The sequence below is a fragment of the Caretta caretta genome, chromosome 16 (genome assembly GCF_965140235.1).
Source record: "Caretta caretta isolate rCarCar2 chromosome 16, rCarCar1.hap1, whole genome shotgun sequence".
In the NCBI taxonomy this organism is placed as follows: Eukaryota; Metazoa; Chordata; order Testudines; family Cheloniidae; genus Caretta; species Caretta caretta.
In genome coordinates this window covers 19697266-19715893 of record NC_134221.1, presented here as the reverse complement: position 1 = coordinate 19715893, position 18628 = coordinate 19697266, and the positions used below count along the sequence as shown (strand labels likewise).

General features: G+C 39.8%; 1 protein-coding gene across 7 annotated transcripts in view; it reads right to left on the bottom strand.

Annotated features, from left to right (window-relative positions):
* Positions 1-1080: 1080 nt before the first annotated feature.
* Positions 1081-18628, bottom strand: part of SEC16A (SEC16 homolog A, endoplasmic reticulum export factor) — a 40522-nt gene continuing 22974 nt past the window's right edge. For 3 of the 7 annotated variants that reach the window (XM_048822685.2, XM_048822690.2, XM_048822689.2), the window contains 20 exons: positions 17985-18066; positions 17412-17529; positions 16991-17102; positions 16584-16689; positions 15747-15887; positions 15485-15598; positions 13153-13357; positions 12081-12329; positions 11251-11339; positions 10216-10263; positions 9868-10029; positions 9129-9206; positions 8840-8896; positions 8092-8197; positions 7611-7748; positions 6551-6645; positions 5407-5481; positions 4716-4775; positions 3757-3834; positions 1081-2734 (listed from right to left, as the gene is read on the bottom strand). In XM_048822685.2, coding sequence (XP_048678642.2) covers positions 2666-2734; positions 3757-3834; positions 4716-4775; positions 5407-5481; positions 6551-6645; positions 7611-7748; positions 8092-8197; positions 8840-8896; positions 9129-9206; positions 9868-10029; positions 10216-10263; positions 11251-11339; positions 12081-12329; positions 13153-13357; positions 15485-15598; positions 15747-15887; positions 16584-16689; positions 16991-17102; positions 17412-17529; positions 17985-18066 — 2182 coding nt within the window. In that variant the 3' untranslated portion in view covers positions 1081-2665. The remainder of the gene's footprint in view (positions 2735-3756; positions 3835-4715; positions 4776-5406; positions 5482-6550; positions 6646-7610; positions 7749-8091; positions 8198-8839; positions 8897-9128; positions 9207-9867; positions 10030-10215; positions 10264-11250; positions 11340-12080; positions 12330-13152; positions 13358-15484; positions 15599-15746; positions 15888-16583; positions 16690-16990; positions 17103-17411; positions 17530-17984; positions 18067-18628) is intronic. The other 4 variants (XM_048822686.2, XM_075120595.1, XM_048822688.2 and 1 more) reach the window with 4 other exon arrangements.

The following is an 18628-nucleotide window of genomic DNA, read 5'->3' as shown; positions in this document are numbered from 1 at the left end:
CATCATAAATAGGATCAGTGCTTGTCATCCCAAACTCACCACTATATACAAACTAGCATCAAAATGCAGCTGCATTCCAGGTGGAGGGAAAAATTTATCCAAGGTCCCAGAACTTTTGAAAACTACCATAAGACTTTTAGTATCTATACCAAGAGAGGACCTCTGACGTAGATAAATTAAGTTTGTTGCAGAAGGACGAACAGCTGCCAGCATTTGAGCCTGTGGTTGCAGGAAATGCAGGTATTTCAAAAGTTAAGACATAAAACATGCAGTGAAGGTGTGAAAAAAAACTAATTATCCATATCTGAACTATAAAACAGCATTATTAACTTTAGTAAACTGGCTGTATCTGAATAGAGAAAACATAGTAAAAACAGAAACAAAAATCAAGAAGGCTGGCACTTAATACGAAACATTGAAAGCTAGGAGGATTTGATTAATATCTAGTCCGCACCATTGATGCTTTGTATAACATACTTGATTGCCCTGTTACTCAGTTAACAGTTGCATATTATAAAGGTAAAAACAGTGCGCTTTCTAAACCATTCCATGACAAATGGAAAATTCCACACACAAAAAAGTATCCAGGCGGAAGAGAAGATACTGACTACTTTTGATGTCGGGCTGCAGTAATGCAAACCCAATAGGAAACAGCACATTTATAAAACCATATAAAAATCAGAGGCTTTGGGAAGGTTACCCAGGGATAAATCCTTTAAAAAAAAACCTTGTCTGATATTTACTGAGAAGTGTACATTTAAACCAACTGTACTGCTTTTCTAATAAGCAGATTTTTTTTATATTGTTACAAGCCTGAAACAAATTGGAAAGTCATTTATTTACTGTAAAATAGGTTTTAATTTTGAACATTAAAAGGAAAATATTCACTTTTAAATCAGAGGTTGAAATATCAATTTCCAATATATACAAGTTAAAGATTAGTAATGGATAAGTGGCAATCCTTAAGAGGCAGTATTTTCTAAATTATTTAAGAAGCCTGAAGTGTTCAGTGATGTATCTCCAACTGTCCAGAAAAGTTTCCATCCAATTAGCTTGCTAACCAATAACCACAAGAAAAAGTAAAGTGTGAAAGTGCTCCAGAGCGCAAAATATTTTATTTAAGAATTTACAGCATCAAATCTAACACTTCGGAAAGACAGCAGCTCCCAGCTCAGAGGAAGCCTTCTTGAATTAAAAGATATTTGGCAGTCTCTGAAGCCAAGTATCTGAACAGGTTTTTAGTTACAAAAGAAAGCCACACTGACTGCTGCTGACCAAGTCCAGGATTTAGAGCATGGACCACTACCAGAAGGCTACTAATTCCTCCAAGTCATCACATTTTATTTCAAATCATGTATAATCCCTTTGGAAATATACATACGGCTGCCCAGATCTCAAAAGGTGGTATGTATTACCCAGGAAAAAGGGGGCGGGGAGGAATTAATTCCACATATACATTATTTCAACTCATGGGCAGAATGCAAGTAACATCAATCAGCTTCCTTGTCAAATCCTAAAGAAAGTATGACCTAATGATTTAATAAATATTTGAAGTTTATTTTCTCTCCTTGTGGGCCATTCAGACTTTTCAATGCATGTGAATGTTACACCTCAATGGTTTTCAGAATTTCCTATACTAAACCTAAAGCTTTTCAAGTCCATCAGTAGAGGTGTAATCCATTTAATTTAGTATGAAATTCAGTTGTTAGCTATTTAAGACCTTAGTTATTTTATTAACGGAAGTTCAAGAGCAGAGCATTAGGAAGAGATTCTGGCACTCAAAAGGAAAATATTTTTTAAACAACTTTCAAGCTGTTACCACCTTAATTATATAGTGCCAGTAGTTTGAGAGAGAAAGCAAGTAACCATATTGCACTTAAGAAGAACACTCACTCATCAGAAATAGTACAGCACTGACTATTTTACAAAGAGCTTCTTTCAGACTATACAATTTGTTTTACAAGGAGTCTAAAACACAACTACAGACATACTAGATAAAATCCAAATCAGACGAATTTCAGATTTTATTACAGTCACAGTTTTAATTCACTATAGGCCAATTTATTTATTTGGATGAGCTGAGGCCCCCCTCCCCTAAAAAAAAAATATAAGCATGTGAGGCATTTCCCAGATGAGCATCTTAAACCTTCATATATTGGCAAATGCCAGTATTGTTTTATATGAATTACAATTGTGCATGGTCCTGTTAAGGCCATAGAGTTTTCTGTTAAAAGGTGGACATATATGTCCTACATTGGGAGGGAAGTGTCCTTCAGAAATGACCCTAAAACCTAATTTATGTCTTCAAGTCACACTGGTAGGTTTAAAATCAACCGAAGAACTCCTCCCTTTGGTGGCAGTTTACAGTTGGTTTTCACAACAGACAGTAACCACATCCTTCCCCATTCATCCTTCTCCAACCCCAGTAGGAGATTATACCTTTCTAACCAGCTTTTAAGGGAAAATGTATATTTTTTCTAGTTTGGTAATGATTCATGTACATGAGCTACAAGTAGGGAGACCCATGACAAATGATCAGCCAGCATTAAATTACTGTCATGTCAATTTCAAGATTGCAATGATACTACTATGTGCCATAAAATTTGAGTAGTTCTTTGAATGTCCAGAACTAGTGTAAGTGTTCCAAACGTCAAGTCATTATATTCTATTTCAATGTTGGGTATTTTCTCTGTCCAATTCTCCCCAGCCTTGAACTTCCAGTAGTTGCAGGAGACTGAAAAAGATAAAGATTTATAAAAATCAAGCAATTGCTCTTCTCACCTACTAAAAATCCTGCAAAAATCTGGTTACCTTTCAGAACAAAGACTGAATATTTTTTTCTGCTTTGAAAAAAGAAGTTTAATACGCTGGAGGTCTAATCCAATTCCCAGTGATTTACACAGGAGCTGGACTGGTCCACAACCAAATTTAACATCCTAGTGTCAATTAAACATGTCACTACTATCCATGTAAACTGCTTAAATATAAAACCAAAGTTTATCAGAGATTCAGCTAGCAAGGCAGATAATGATTTGCTTGTCTGCTGCCATTAAGTATTAAGATGCTAAGCCACATTTCAGAAGTCTGTTGTAACACACCAAGATTGATTCTCCACAGGACAGGTGTGGGGTGTTGCATGTGTAAGCACAAATTCAAAAGTGATGAACAGGCTGGGCTAGGGAACCTGACCCGGTAGTAGTGACAGCCTGCTGCATGGCTACCCCATGATTCCTGTCCCCTCACAGCAAAGCCTAAAACAAGAGAATATTTCCCATGCCCCACTCCTTTTGACCCTGCATACTTGGTTGGGAGGAGCAGATGTAAGGGACTATGGCTTAGCACTTAATAAGATTAAATGCCACAACATTATGGAGGGCAGGGCAAACAGAAGAGATAGGGCCAAGTGATTTGTAAACTGAAGGGACTAGCACCATAGAAACAATAGGAGAGCTGTAGGTGTGGATCAGAAAGATGAACAAGAGTGAACAGGGGACAGAGGTGGAAAAGAAGGGCGTATGCAGAGATGAGACAGAATGAGATTAAGGGCAGAAAAGAAAGCAGAGAGTTTGTCTGTATGTTTGAAACTGGTACATCATGCCACGTCACTTTTTGAAGGCAGATATGAGAAGCAGACACGAAGCAAGAGATTTCACCATCACTATCAGCTATGTCAGAAATATTTTGCTACCTGGCTTTATTTTCAAGATAAAGGAGCCCACACACAGTTTCTCTAGCAACAATGAGGGTTTCACTCACTTGTGCAAATTGAGAAGGGTTGTAGAACTGAACAGTTCCTGCTGGAGGTCCCCCAGAAGGTGGCACACTACGGAGAGGCTAGAAAGCAGATTACATTCCATTAATTCTACGTATTATCTCTCCCAAGTTTTGTTTGCTTACTAGTAGAAAGAAGATATTATAGGCATTGCTACTCTAAAGTAGGTTCAGAGCAGCAGATTGCAACACATGGGTGCAAAATGTGTCAGCACTTTTTGCAACTCTTTATTATTATTATTATTACTATTTGCTTAACCTGTAGGCATTGGCAAAATAATATCACATGCATGAACTGTAAACAGCTCTGAAAATCCAAGCATGCAAAAACGAAAGTAACAAGACACCAGTGCAGCTTTACTGAATTAGTACCCTGTGGTTTTGTTAGTAGAGCTTAGGCCTCCCCCAAAAATAAAATGTTCCATCTGTGAGAACTGTTGTGCTTTATTGTACGTACAGAAAAGTTTTATGATGTCAGCTCTTTACAGTGCACTGAAACGTAATAGCAGAGATGAAGCATTCCTTTAATTCCTACAGGGGTTGTTTACAGATTAAACGGGCAAGGTTATCATTATTGAGTTCAGAGTATTGCAGCATATTAAGTGTTTTTGTTTGTTTGTTTTTAATTTAAGGCAACTGACTACTTTGGCTCTCTCATTAATGTAAGGACAGAGTTGAGCAGAATTACCAAGTGAATTACTTAAGAACATAAAAATAAAGCAAGCATGCCTAGATTACGTGCTTTTTGATAAATGTAATGGTGAAATTTTGAAGACCCTGTTTAAGTGTTAAAAGGAACACTGCATCATACGTTATTTTTAATATTAATTCCTTGAAATGGAGGAGGGGGGAAATGACTTAAAGTAGCATTAGTAAGAAACTGAGCAAATGCAAAATAAAGGGGGGAAAAGCCAATGTAAGTGAAAATGGCCAGCCACATGTACCTGATTAAAATGCTGGCTTACTTCACGTGATAATGAACTCATTGAACTAGAGCGCGAAAGCTACAAAACAGCAAGAACACACACATACAAAAAACAAATAAAAATGTCGTCATGCATGTCACTGCCCCAAGCAGTTTTCAGTCATTTTATTTCATTAAAAATGAAGTTTCACTCTGTGAAAGGTTTAAACCAATTTTGAATTAAAAAAAATGAAGAGCAAGAAGTTAGTTTAAAATCAAAAGGTTTGGGTTTTTTTTAGAAAGCACAAAATTATAGATAAAGAACACATTTAGTAGGAAAAAAGGTGACCTGGCATATAGCGATCTATTCTCCTCTTTGTGTGTCAAGCATTTAATATTAGTGAAATTAAATGCATGAACAGAGGCAAGACCCCAAAGAACTGTTACTGATACTTTGTTCTGAAAAGACATTTTAAAATCCTGTTCAAACAGAACAAGGTGCTCTTGCAGCAATGAAATTAAGACATTTAGCTTGTACTTTGCTTATGGAATTGAGGGGCTCTTTCGTTTAGATTTTTAGAGGCAGTAACTAAGTTTCCATCTTGGCTAGTCATCAGCAATTGAATCAGTTACTTGCTGTTTTAGATTATGCAGGTTAAAACTATTACAGCCTGATGGTTAAAATACGCTGCACAGAGGCAATAGCTGACCCACTCTGAAGCAAGCCTTACCTCTCCTGAATGGGAGCCATCTGGATTGGACCCAGGGAGTTCAGAACCAGGTGGAAGCATTGTAGAGTTTAAATACTAAAAAAAAGGAAAAAAAAAGTAACCCTATTCATTTTCAATATCTTAAGTCAGCGAGACCAAATTTAGATTTCCAATGGGATTCTGTATTGCTTTATGCTTGTACTAACACTTCGGAAGCAACCATAATAGAATACACTGAGATATAACAAAACTGATAAGGCTAACACTGCTGAGTAGGCTGCCATATTCTGCATGACCTGAAGCTTTTGGGTGTCCTTCAAGCATAGCTCCGAGAAGAGCCATTTTTACTAAACCATCCGGGATTGAGTCAGCTGAGTACATGGAGGTTCAATGGCAACTATTGCAGGGAAAGAATGAGTAGTCAGGAGGTCTAATTAGTACTCATTTGTACTATGGTAGCACCCAGATAACCCAAGTTAGACTGAGCCCCCATTGTGCTACTGCCACAGAGTCTCTGCTCCAAAGAACTCACAATGTAAATATCTGAAATCTACATCTTAAATATGTGGCAGATATGGAGGTGTGCAGAAGAGACAGGGTATTCTATTAATAGGTCATTGGTACTACAAAATTCTACATTTTGGGAGGAAGTCATAAGACCAAAGAATTCCTGCCCGTGTATTGACTGATATTTCAATAACGTAAATGTGGCTTGACTACACAACGTAGTTATGAGTCATAGGAACAATAAAGTAAATAGTACTGAAGCACGGAAAAGGTACTTCATCTCCACAGAGGGAATAGATCATGTCACTCTCAGGCTATAAATTACCAATGACATATAGAGTGACTACCGACATATTATATACACTAGGAAAAATAATTAAGGGGTCCTAATCCTATAGGTGCCCTGCATGTGGACCCATAACTGAGCACCTACAAAACTGTGGCCCAGGCAAAAGGTTTCCATCTTCCTTCTTCCCCTGTGTTTTCTCTTCTGTCTCCTTTTCCTAGTTTTTTCCCTTCTTTCAATAGGGATTATTTATGTACAGGTAGAACATGCCTTTTAGGTTATGCCACTAGGAAATGGCAACCATAATACTTAGTTTTTTCAATAAATGTTATAATTGGATACGAACGGTGGTTTGCATCTTTACTAACCTACCTGTGGTTCTGTAGTAACATCAGCGCTGACTTGATTTGCAGAGAATGTCTGTTCTCGTGCCCCGCTCCCTTCCATAGGCTGCTGTTCCTCAGGAACTACAGAAGAAACAGGTTTTAACCAAAAATGAACACTGTATCAGACCTTACAGATATATGAGGAACAGAATCAACAGCAGAACCAGGTTTTCAGAGTAGCAAACTGCAATCAGCGAATGAGCTGAATTAAAAATCTCATTTGAAAAGTTACACTGGTTTGATTATATTCAAGGAAAAATATATTAGATCTATTTCTATTATTTCTTCCATCTCCCCTCAAAGATGGTGGGAAGTCTTGTTCAATGGATGAGCGCACAGCTAATTATATTACTATAGTTAGCCATATGCAATACAAGCATATACATTTTATATGGGAAACCTTGGAGCAACACAGTAAACAGAGGATCTATAGCAAGAAAATATGCTGGTAAGGCCCAGAAAAAGTGATTCTGGGACAGAAAACAGCAGGTGAGAAAGAAACGAGAACTGACGCCAAGCACTTAGCAAATATGAATAAGGGTTGATGAATGATGTCACCTTGCACAGTTCAAATTTTGGGGGAAACAAAAGCACTATTTGTCTAGCAAAGAACATACTTTGCTTAATCAGATTGCTTTATGAGGTGCTCTTTGTGGGTTCTAGTAAAAACTCCCATTTCCTGTTAAATAAAAATAGAGTTACTATATAGCATCAATGTTTAAAAGTGTCATGTGGTTTGGAGAACAGGTGCTGGACTCACTCAGATTTGTTGTTCTGAGGTCCTAGCTGCCCAAGGCAGCTAAGACATAACCCCTCTTAGTACACGTTTTCTAGAAGACGAAGTTTGTGAAGTGCAGAGCTGTAGCTGTTTTTGCCCAGTTGCCATCTCCAGGCTAACATGGCATTCAATGCCTTTTAAAGTTGTTTTAAAGTTTAGACCAATAGTAACAGGAGTTAACATTTTTTGGCACTTTTGATACATGTAATGGATAAGCATCTGTTAAGAGGTCTGCTACTTGCAGTTTATCTGCATTGGGTTTACACACCTGAGTTTGGAACAAACAAGTTTGCAGGGATAGGCATTGGTGCCAAGGGGGCAAAGAGGTCTGATGGGGCAGGAACAGCACCACTGCATTTCGCTCCACTTGGGTTTAGAATGTCAACGTAACGAGCTCTGGTTCCTGCTGAAAACAGGACAACAAACATATGGAAATAAGTCAGCTTGAAGACAGAACAGGTCTTCTGGTTAAAACATCATTCAGGATCAGAAAAAAGTAGGCCCAAGGATCAAGACGGTAAACCCTGAATCACAGCATATGGTGTTGGCAGCAATCACAATTGTGATGCTAATTTACCCAGCAAGGCCAATCTTGCCCACAACTCCATGACATGGCAAGCTGTCCAGTGCTCATCAAAGAAGCCACCTCCAAAAGGGGTGGCAACTTTGCCTTAGGGTTCTTCACAACAGGGACAATCTTAAGCCTTCCCCTCTATCCTGGGGACTGCCATTCACAACCATGCGGTTACCTGCTTTTCTGGAAAACATGTTGACACCAGGTGGACCCCCGGGCCCAGGTGGAGCAGTCTGAGGAGCTTTAGGAACCCCGGCTGGAGGTGGTGGCAGTGGCTTGCTCTGGAAGCAAAAACCAGTATTAGCCTTTGAATGGCATTTTTAAAACAGACATTTCTCTTTGCTGTTTTCCTTAGCCATTCCATCACACATGTAATTGGACACATTCCCCACCCTCCCCAGTCTAGCTCAGTATTTCTCAACCTTTTCAGGCAGGCAACCCCTTATGTGAAATCAAACGTTTTCAGAATCTCCTCACATTCACCACAAGCATTAAAAAAAGTAACAGCAGCAATATTTGACCTTAAAGAATAAGGGTGTGCAGAAAATGTGATGCCTTGTGACACCTCCTCCTGCCCCCGCCAGGATCATGACTCTGAGTGAGAAAAAGCGGTCTGAATGGTGTCAACTCTCGAAGGCCATAGTCTACTTTCAGTTACACTGGTGTAAATCAGGATAAGTCCCCTTAAGAAACATCACAGCACTCATTGGATCCACACCAGTAACTGAGGGCAGAAACAGCCCCAGAAAACACATCACTCACTCTGATTTATGTAAATATTTACCAGTTGCAGTTCATGTCATACTACATTTTAACCAAAGTAGCCAGCAAAGATGGCTTTTAAGAGCCACTATTTGGAAGTCCCATTATCTGACACTTATCCACTCAGGCAAAGGAAAAAGAGAAACTCCTCAGCATTTTACCTCCTCTTCTGGCTCGTCTAAATTAACCCAGCGCTGTTTCTTTTCATCCCAAACAATCTATGAAGAAATCACAGTTCAAGATTAAGAGTGCAAATAGGTAACAAGGCAAGTAAGCAGCAAATCATTTATAATATTAATTTTGAAAGCCATTTTCAGAATTAGGCATTTTGAAAAACTTAATGTATAAAGTTTTGTTTGGCCGCAAGAAAAAAAAATCCATACTCTATGGACTAGAAACAGTTTGAGCAAATTAACGTGTGTGTTGTGTGCTGCAGTTTAGGGCCCTTACTGATTTGTTCTTATCATCTGGAAGGTGAGCTTCATTCTTTCCTTTTCCCATCAGCCAGCGAAACCAATTTGCACCACTCTAAAAATAAATACAAGGCTTTTTAGTGTATTCCTCTAAGAATCTGCTGATAGCAGATTTAAAAATCTAACTTCATACAATTCCATTTCAATTAGTCCTTCATATAAACTGTATTCCAAGACAGTTTAAATGATAATCAATAGAGAAAAATTAAGGCTCATATGGAAAGGAGAAAGATGCTAGTAGTTGAAATCATGAATTTCAGTGAGGCAGAGAGATACAAGATGCTTGAGCCAGATGTAAGAAGCTGCAGAGGAGAAAGCTCTTCTCAGCTGAGACAGGTGTATGGCAGGCCAAGAGGTCAGTGCTAACTGAGCAGAATGGAGTAGGAAATGGGGAGTCAGACAAGTTCTGAGAGATTGGCTGAAGTCAGAGAAGGCAATTTTGAACTGGCTCCTGAAGAGAAGGAGAAGCCAACTGCAATGTGTGTCATTGCTTCAGTTCATGTAACTTTAGTGCATGCTGGAAAGCCACGTAGCAGCATTTTGCACATGCTGGAGCCTGGGGCCTGCGCTGAACGTGTGGATTGAGGCTGCAATAGTCAAGACGAAATGTTCATCTGATGATTCAGGTAGGCAGCCTCTCCCCATTTTAGCACCATGATTTACCATAGGTGCCATTAATCATTGCTACTTGTAACTAGATACCCATTTTAATTTACCTTTCTCGCTGCTGGCTCCTTCTTGATCTCTTTGTTGGTCTCTTTCCCTTCAGGAATGGATGGAGGAGGAGGAGAGGGCTGCTTTGCTGCAGAGTTGCATCTTTCTCGTCCTATAGAATGGGTGGAGGATTCTGAGGTGGTCCGAGATCTTCGCCCATAGCCCTGTATTACAAATATGCAGGGATTTTAAACCATTTTACTACTAACCCAGAGGGATTATATTTTATTTTGCTTAAGAAATTCCTTCTTTTGAAATGTCAGTAATAACAGAGATGCAAAGTCATTAGAAGTGGGTGAAATGTAGGTAGGAATGACGATATAGTGAAAAACAGCCTGGTCATGGCATACCATATGTGCTGAAGACTGAGAGGTGGATCTGGATCTTCGTCCCGGTGCCTGGTTAGATACAAAGTCAGCACATGCTTAATAAGCAAGCAATTAAACAAACTGTAGACAGTACAGTTCCCTTCATTTCCAATTTTAATTACACATTCCCAAACAAAATGCAAGCCATTTGAATTAGTTGTTGAGGCACATCTTTACCCTCTGGTTTAGGTACAGAGGCAGAGAAAGCTGAAACCTAACTATGCTTTCACAGTAGCGTGTCCAATCTATTGAAGAGGTAATCGTGTCAGGGCATCCCACTGAACACACTCATTAAACAGCTATCACCATTGAGAGAGAGGCTGTAAAAAAATTTAAAGGTGACTGATCTTTGCTACATTTTCTGTATGTGATCTTTAAATTATTTTTTAAAATCTTTTTAAAGCAACTTTGGTATTAAAAATACCAGAATTTAGATTTGTACATTTATTTATTTAATAAGTGGTTAACATCACTTCATCCATTGGCAGTACCCAAATGTGTCCCTATTAAGCAAAATTAACGTTAATTCTGTTTCAATTAAGCAACTTTTATCTCATGAGGCTAAATCAGTTCCCTAGGAGATGTCCAACTTAAGTGACTTAATGCTGAAAATACCTGCTGTACAGTAAAACAGATGTTTGTGGCTAGGTTTCGAACACTTATGTACAATTTGGATAGCACCACCAATTGTTCAGGGCAGGACGCCTTAAGTGCAAATCAATACTGCCTTTTAAAAGCACAGTCAGCAGACTTGCTCACTAGGATCTGCTTTTCTCTCCCACTGATGTAGCTGGGTCGGCATATGAACATTTTAAATCCAACAGGTCTGATTTTCTACTTCCATGAGTATTTTAAAATAGTAGGTCTCATGTTTCTCCTGGATTGTTTCTCTTCTGCAAGAAAAGACTGGATTGGTGCTGAGGTGCACTAGTATTTGAGAGTGCCACTGAATAATGAGTTCCATATTTGCATAGTGCGATTTGGAGAAAGCACTAAGGATGTATGATGTAAAAATACCATGTTTGCCATTTTTCCATAGAAATCCTCCTCTCTTTGTTCAGGGAAAGTTTTTTGAATTGGAGATTCCTGGGGAATTCTCTGCATTGCTTGAAAAAGAAGAACAGAGTAAGTTAGTAAATTTCAGTGTTTTTCAACACATAATAGATGTCTAAGCAGTTGCATAAGAACTGTGATAAACTTTACCCAACTTCTCATTGGTTAGTGATTCTAATGCTGATTCTAGATTCTAGAGAATGTGATGCTTTAAAGAATTAACATTAAATTTCAGGTCTTGCATAAACTGCATTTGATGTCTTTTTTTTTTTTTTTTTTAAAGTTTATTCATGTGTATTTAGTTTCCTAAAAAGGAGGGTCAGAACCGGCTAAGTGAGGCATTCCTTAGGATGGTGCTGTGCGAGATTCTTTGCACAGCTCTGGTCAGTGGAGATTAGCCTTCACATGCAGCATCTCCTACTATTTAAATTCTATGATTCCCACAGTTCTAAACATTCACTTTCAGCCTGAGGTGAAGAACTTCCTCCAATTCCAATCATGAGCATTTCCAACAGAAACTGCCCATATGACGACATTAGGTAGGGAACAGGCGGTGACTCACTTACTTACGCTGGATTTACGTCAAACCTTAAGTCAAACCTGATATGCAATGCCAGCAGTACTCAACTCTTCTCAGTGAGATTCTTCGCTTTCTTTTAAGTTTTCACTCTACACTCAGTTACCCAAGATTTACTTCACAATTTTAATTATTGAAACAAGCTGCTGTGCACTCAATCTCCAAAAAGACTTCAGTGCCCTTAAGGGCAGGGAAGACATTTATTCAGAGCACAAACCTGTTTCCTGGTTTAACTGCTCTTCTGGCCGTGGTTCTGCTGCTTGCGGAGGTGGTCCTCCCGGTGGCATTGTAGATCCCAGGTACAGTGAAGACTGTTCAGCTCCATATTGATTTGGAAAGCCTGGTGGTGCAAAGCCAGACCCTGGCCCAATAGAGGGAGGGGCTACAGGATAGAAAGGAACACCAACAGTTTCTTGCTGAATAGGAGGAGTCACAGCTGCTGATTCCTCAAGGATAGTCTGAGGGGCTGCAGAACAAAATTTAAGAAAATTACTAGTAATAAAAAAAGAGAGATATGGTCTAAGCACTGGACTGAGGAGCCAGGATCCAATTCCCACAACCTCATCTGTAAAACACAGAATATGTGTCTACTTTACAGGGATGCATTTTACTGTGAAGAAGTTATTGCAGTTCATGGGCAGTAGGTCTTTTTTAGTCTGTATTTGTGTATTTGACAAATGTTAAGCAAGTCACCATATCAGGAGACCTCTCTCTGAGGAGGATCTAATACCTCCACATGGATAAGCTCATGGAATGCCTACTTGGGAGAATAGGCCTCAATATTCCCATTGTTGCTGCCTGGCATTTTTTACGTCCTTCGTTCTCACACTTGCTTCTGTCGCAGTAGTGAAGCAGCAATAGGATATGAAGCAGCCGACGTACAAAACGAAACATGTCGTTCAAAGACAATGACAACCGTTTAAAAAAAACCAGTAAACTCCTTTGAAGTCAAAAGGGGACTGTTAAACACTCCCAGTTATGTTTCAAATATCATCTCCTATTTCTGTCCCCATTACAAATAAGACATGAGCCCGATGCCTTTATGGGGTTTCTATATAAACTGTACAATCTTTACATCCATTAACATACGATAAAAAGTTAACTGGCAATTACATAAGGAAGTGTTATGCTGCATGAGTCAATCTCCAAAAGAGCCAATTTATAACTAAAATGATATAGCTTAGAAATGAAATCCCATTAGTTTTACTTTTAAATGATTTCTCTATTTTGTAGTCCACTGTATTGGTTCTTCCCCTTGACACACATGGAGAACTATGTGAAATACTAACCTGAAGGCATTAGCTGCACACCTTGCATGGGGTACACCGTATTAGGTAACAAGGATGCCAACAATGGGTTTTCAGTAGCAGGCCCCATTTCCTGTCCAGATCCTGTTCCATCACACTGACTGATATGGTCTAATTCAGAGCTTGGTGTGCTACAGGCATACTGCTGAGGGGTGGATCTATCTGCATTGTAAGCTATCGTACCATCCTGTTAGGAGAAAACAAAAGCCTATTAACCACCATAAGATGTTAAATTCATAACCCAGGAAGAGCTTAACAAGGAAAGTCTTCTAAATAAAAAAAGATCATTTGTTAGTTTCTTGAAGGTGAGGAAGGGAAAACTTTGCAACTAGATTTTCCATTCACAACTTTCTCAGGTAAAAAATAAGCAAAGGGTCACTGTTAGATCAAGTTCAGCCCCCCAAAAAGATGCTTTAAAAAAAAAAAAAACACAAACACACAAGCTTTTGCAAAAGCAAAGGCAAGTTTAAGAAAAGTTTTTCAGGTTTTATAAAAAAATACTAATAGAATCAGTGTTTTAAAATCAGCATACCTCCCTCTTGCAGTGTTTGTAACTTAGTTACTACGATCAATACTTACATGCTCACCTTTCTTCTAACAAGTGCATCTCTGCTTGCTCCTATTAAAGCCTTGGAGCTTTACAGTTTTCCTTGCACAAGGATGCATAAAGAAGTCTATTCCACACACACATAGGGCCATCCTTAGGATTTATGGGGCCCTATGCATTATTATTAAACTGGTGCCCCTATTCCTGACGGCAGCCCGGGCTCACATGTGTATTTTAGATAAGGATGGTCTTTTGAAGGATTTATTTTAAAAACAACTATGAAGATCCAAGTATTTAAGGTTAAAGATGAATACTCAGATTGTACATCTAAAAATCTATGCAAAGACTTTTAGAGAGATGCGATTTTATAATATTCAGCAAAACACTCATGAAATATTTTTAAAGAAAATTTTAAACTAAGGTCCTGTAGGCTAACGTGTTCTGAGTAAATATTACAGTAATACACAACTGTTTTTGCCAGTAAATTCAGAAACTGACAGTATATAGCTGGGGGTTAGCACAGGGGTGGGCAAACTTTTTGGCCCAAGGGCCACATCAGAGTTGCAAAACTGTATGGTGGGCCGGGTACGGAAGGCTGTGCCTCCCCGAACACCCTGGCCCCTGCCCCTTCCCACCCGCTGACTGCCCCCCCTCAGAACCCTCAACCCATCCAACCCCCGCCCTGCTCCTTGTCCCCTGTCCGCCCCCTCCACGGATCCCCTGCCCCTAACCACCCCCCAGGACCTATCCACCATCCAACCACCCCCCCACCCCCGGCTCCCCGTCCCCTGACTGCCCGGACCCTTATCCACACCCCCGCCCCCAGACAGGCCCCCCCCGGACTCCCACGCCTATCCAACCGCCCCCTGCTCCCTGTCCCCTGACTGCCCCGACCCCTATCTACACCCCCACCCCTACCTGCCCCTCCGGGACCTCACCTTCGCTCCACCCAACCACTCCCTGTCCCCTGACTGCCTCTGGGACTCCCTGCCCCTTATCTAACCTCCTCCCCCGCCCCCTTACCATGCTGCTCAGAGCAGCAGCAGCAGCTCACAGCTCTGCCGCCCGCAGCAGGAGCATCGGGCCAGAGCGCTGGCAGCACGGCAAGCTGAGGCTTCTGGGGAGGGGGGACAGCAGAGGAGGGGTGAGCCTCCCCGGCCAGGAGTTCAGGGGCCAGGCAGGACGGTCCTGCGGGCCGGATGTGGCACTCAGGCCGTAGTTTGCCCACCTCTGGGTTAACAAATGCCTGTTAAATGGCTTCATTACCACTTGAATGGCTCTTTTAACAGTTTCAATGTTGTGCTAATAGGTCTGGCAGGCTGTAAGGCTTTTTTTACTTTCAATTACTAGATCTCCTCGGGAGGAAGACTCACCAGGCTGCAGCAGCTGGCTGTGGGAGCCTGCTGCAAGGATCAGAACAGGGATAGGAAAAGGCGGGCGGGTGGACACTAAGACCCAGGGGTGCCCCAAATGTTCGGGTGCCCCACACAGCCGTATGCTTGCGTATGCCTAAGGATGGCCCTGCACACACACACACACCATCTTTCAACTATTTTACACTGAAAACTGGGGCACCCACAAGACTGCACATCAACCTGATTTAAGTGGTATGCAACCGGGTAGCTTTAATATGTAAGAAATAAGAATTTTCTAATTCCCATCTATTATTAGACAAGAACAAGTGCACCACAAAAGCATTTTATGAAAAAGATCTTAAGTAAAAATCTTAGCATGGAACCCTTTAATTTTGGAAAGCAGATTTTATACCTTGATCTGTCCATCCAAGTGCCGAAGTCGTACCAACCATGAAGGTTCAATAAATAATTCCTGCTCTGGTTTCTCTTTAATCTGTGGGTCGAACAGGCGCAACTGAGATGATATCTATCAAAGGAAGCATTATAAAAACAAACAAAATTGGTAAAGAGGTAAATAAAATGGAAATTTTAGAGATTTCTAAGCTATCATTCATGAACCAAAATGTATCAAGCCATGAGTGCTTAATTCTGAAAAGTACTCATCCCTATAGTACCTGAATAAGTTGGCCGATAAGCACAGGCGAATAATAGTAGGGATTTTTAAGAACGGTTTTGGAAATCACTTCACAATAATGAAACGCTTGTGCAGCAAGTCCCATCTCAGCTAGTCGGCAAGCATAGATGAATTTGAAAACCTGTAGAATGAAAGAAGGTAAAGTTATACTGCATGGCCAAATCATTTCTAAAGGTATTGCAGGGCAGTTTGCTACTCCAGCCGCAAACTGAAGTATCCCATTATCACATGTACTCTAGATTTAAAAATGAATAGTAGTCAAAAAGCTTTCAAAGTGTTCCTCCACTCAAGTTCTACAAGAGGGGAGTCAGATTGTATACAACAGGTACAAACAAATCCTGCCTGATTTCTTCTTTGAATTTTAAATTCAGTCACTATCTAATTTAGGTTCTGGAAGTCTGGAATTCACAATATTTGCTCTTGGGGAAAATCAGATTTAGTGGTTAGCATCAGGAAAATCCTAGAACTACACAGTGCAATGATCCAGGTCATAAATGTAGAATTAAATATTTAAAAGATCTACATTTATTTGGATGGCAAACAGAAAACAAAGATCCAGAATTATGGGGTGATTTTTTAAATGTTTAAATCATTCCTGAGTTTAACTTTTGTTTACACTAGAAAATTACCTTGCATTATTTTCATCATCAGGAGTCTTTTGGGAGCAGGTTTTTGGGAGGGAGGGAGACAGAGACCAGGCCCTTCAAGTACTTGAGTATGCAACGAAAGTGAACACCACTCCATTCAAAAAAAGGATAAAGAGCACTTCATACAAAACCTGTGATACGACATTAAAAAAAACAGAACCGCTACTAGCCTGGAAATTGGGTAAACAGCAGGGCTGCGTTCCCAGTGACTGTGCATATTCATAGGATTCCGTTCTTTGAATGGCTTCATTGGTGGCAAACTTTAAAAATGGCAAGCTGAGAGAAAAGTGGAAAAACAAATTAATTTTGACATATTACTTCTAATTTAGATCATGTAATGTTACTGGCACATAAAAGTTAGTCACATGATATTACTGAGTATAAAGCATCAGATCAAGAAACTTCCATGCTTCAGAAATAAGCAGCTAAGTCCTAAACAACTTTGGTTAAATAATTATATATTGTGGAGTGTTACTTTTTGTGATATTCTAACCATTTCCTTCTATTTTCATCTTTTAATTTAAATAGCAAAGTTTTACAAAAACAAAAACAAGGGCAAGTAATTTGAATTCCACACCTGTGATTTGATCCAATTAGGACAAGCTTCGTTGTTTTCTTTGTATAAACGCCAAACCCGATCTGGGCCATCAGGTAGCAAAAATGAGCAGCATCTAAAAGGCCTTTAGAAGCTGAAACAAAGCACAATAGATCTCTCATGAAATTCTATCTGAATGGTACATAACTAATTCACAGTATCTTGAATTGTTTTGGCTCTTTGTAATTCCAATTTATCCTCACAAAACAAAAATCCGCAGAACTAGAAAAGGTATGGTTTTATCGTATAAGTAGCAATTGTTTTATGAAAACTAACCCAGCAACTTAAGTTTAAGAAAACTCTTCATTTGTTCAGAGCCCACATCCATTCCATTGCTCCCAGTATAAACAGCCCTGCTGTTTACCCACTTCATTCTCCACAGATTCAACTTCAAATTACTTACCAAGAGTATCTCCCATGGTGGTAATAGTCCTTGATTCCACATCCATGTTATTGGTCAAGTTGGATAGCACCATAGCCAGATGAGGCCTCCAGTCTCCCCATTTCTCATCTCCACAGCACTAGATTAGAAGAGGTACCCATCAAGCCATAGAACAGAAGGGTGCATGGATAAGAATTACAACCTGAGTAAGGGCTAGAATATTTTTTGTGTACTAGATCAGGTATGCAAGAACAATGGCCATACTACTGGTCCATCTAGCTCAGTAGCCTGTCTTCCAACAGTGGCCAGTACAGATGCTTCAGAGGTAATGAACAGAACAGGGGAGTTATCGAGTGATTCGTCCCGTCATCCAGTCCCTGCATCTGGCAGTCAGAGGTTTAGGGACACCCAAAGCATGGCGTTGTACCCCTGACCATCTTAGCTAATAGCCATTGATGGACCTATATTTCATGAACTTACCTAATTCTTTCTGGAACCCAGTTATATGTAAAAGCATATTGCTAGTGTGCTGTAAGAGGTAATTCACAACAGAACATATACAAGTCTTAATTGAAGCTTATTCTTAAAACTCACTGTGGATGCTGCTGGCATTCTTCCAGACATTAGCTGGTAAACAGTTTGCAGGGGATCATTAATTGGAAGACTGTTGGCAAATCTACATAAAAACAAAAATAAAAATAATTATAGGTAAGCAGTTAACACGACTAACATTTTTATATTTAGTTTAGCCTTGAGAAAGGAGTACATTTTCAAAGCTCCGCAGTGAAATAAGTGTAATTGGCCAGTGAATCACCTTTGAAACAGTTACTGACTAAATTATTGGACCCGCAGTACAGTCATATGCAAATACAAGCCTAGGAACAATCTCAAGAGTCGGGCTCTTAGTGCCAGCAGGTGTAACACTGTTTCAGACACTGTGGGAGGACAGGAAAAGCTCTTATGTACAGACAGTCCTTGCTGGAAGATGGTTGCTTTTTTCGAAATAAGAAGGAGTGGGGGCATAACATTATTTGGGTATTAAAAGTCCCAAAAGTGAGTGGGGAAAATAGCCACCCAAAACTCTGAAGGAAGACAAGCATACATATAGAGTATTTAATCCCTTTAGTGTGAAAATCTGAGTTTATTAAACGTGAAATGCAGCTAATTCCTCCACTATTTCCCCCCTTCCCCCCCATTTTCATTAATGTACTATAGTTTGTATGGCATAATTCTATCAA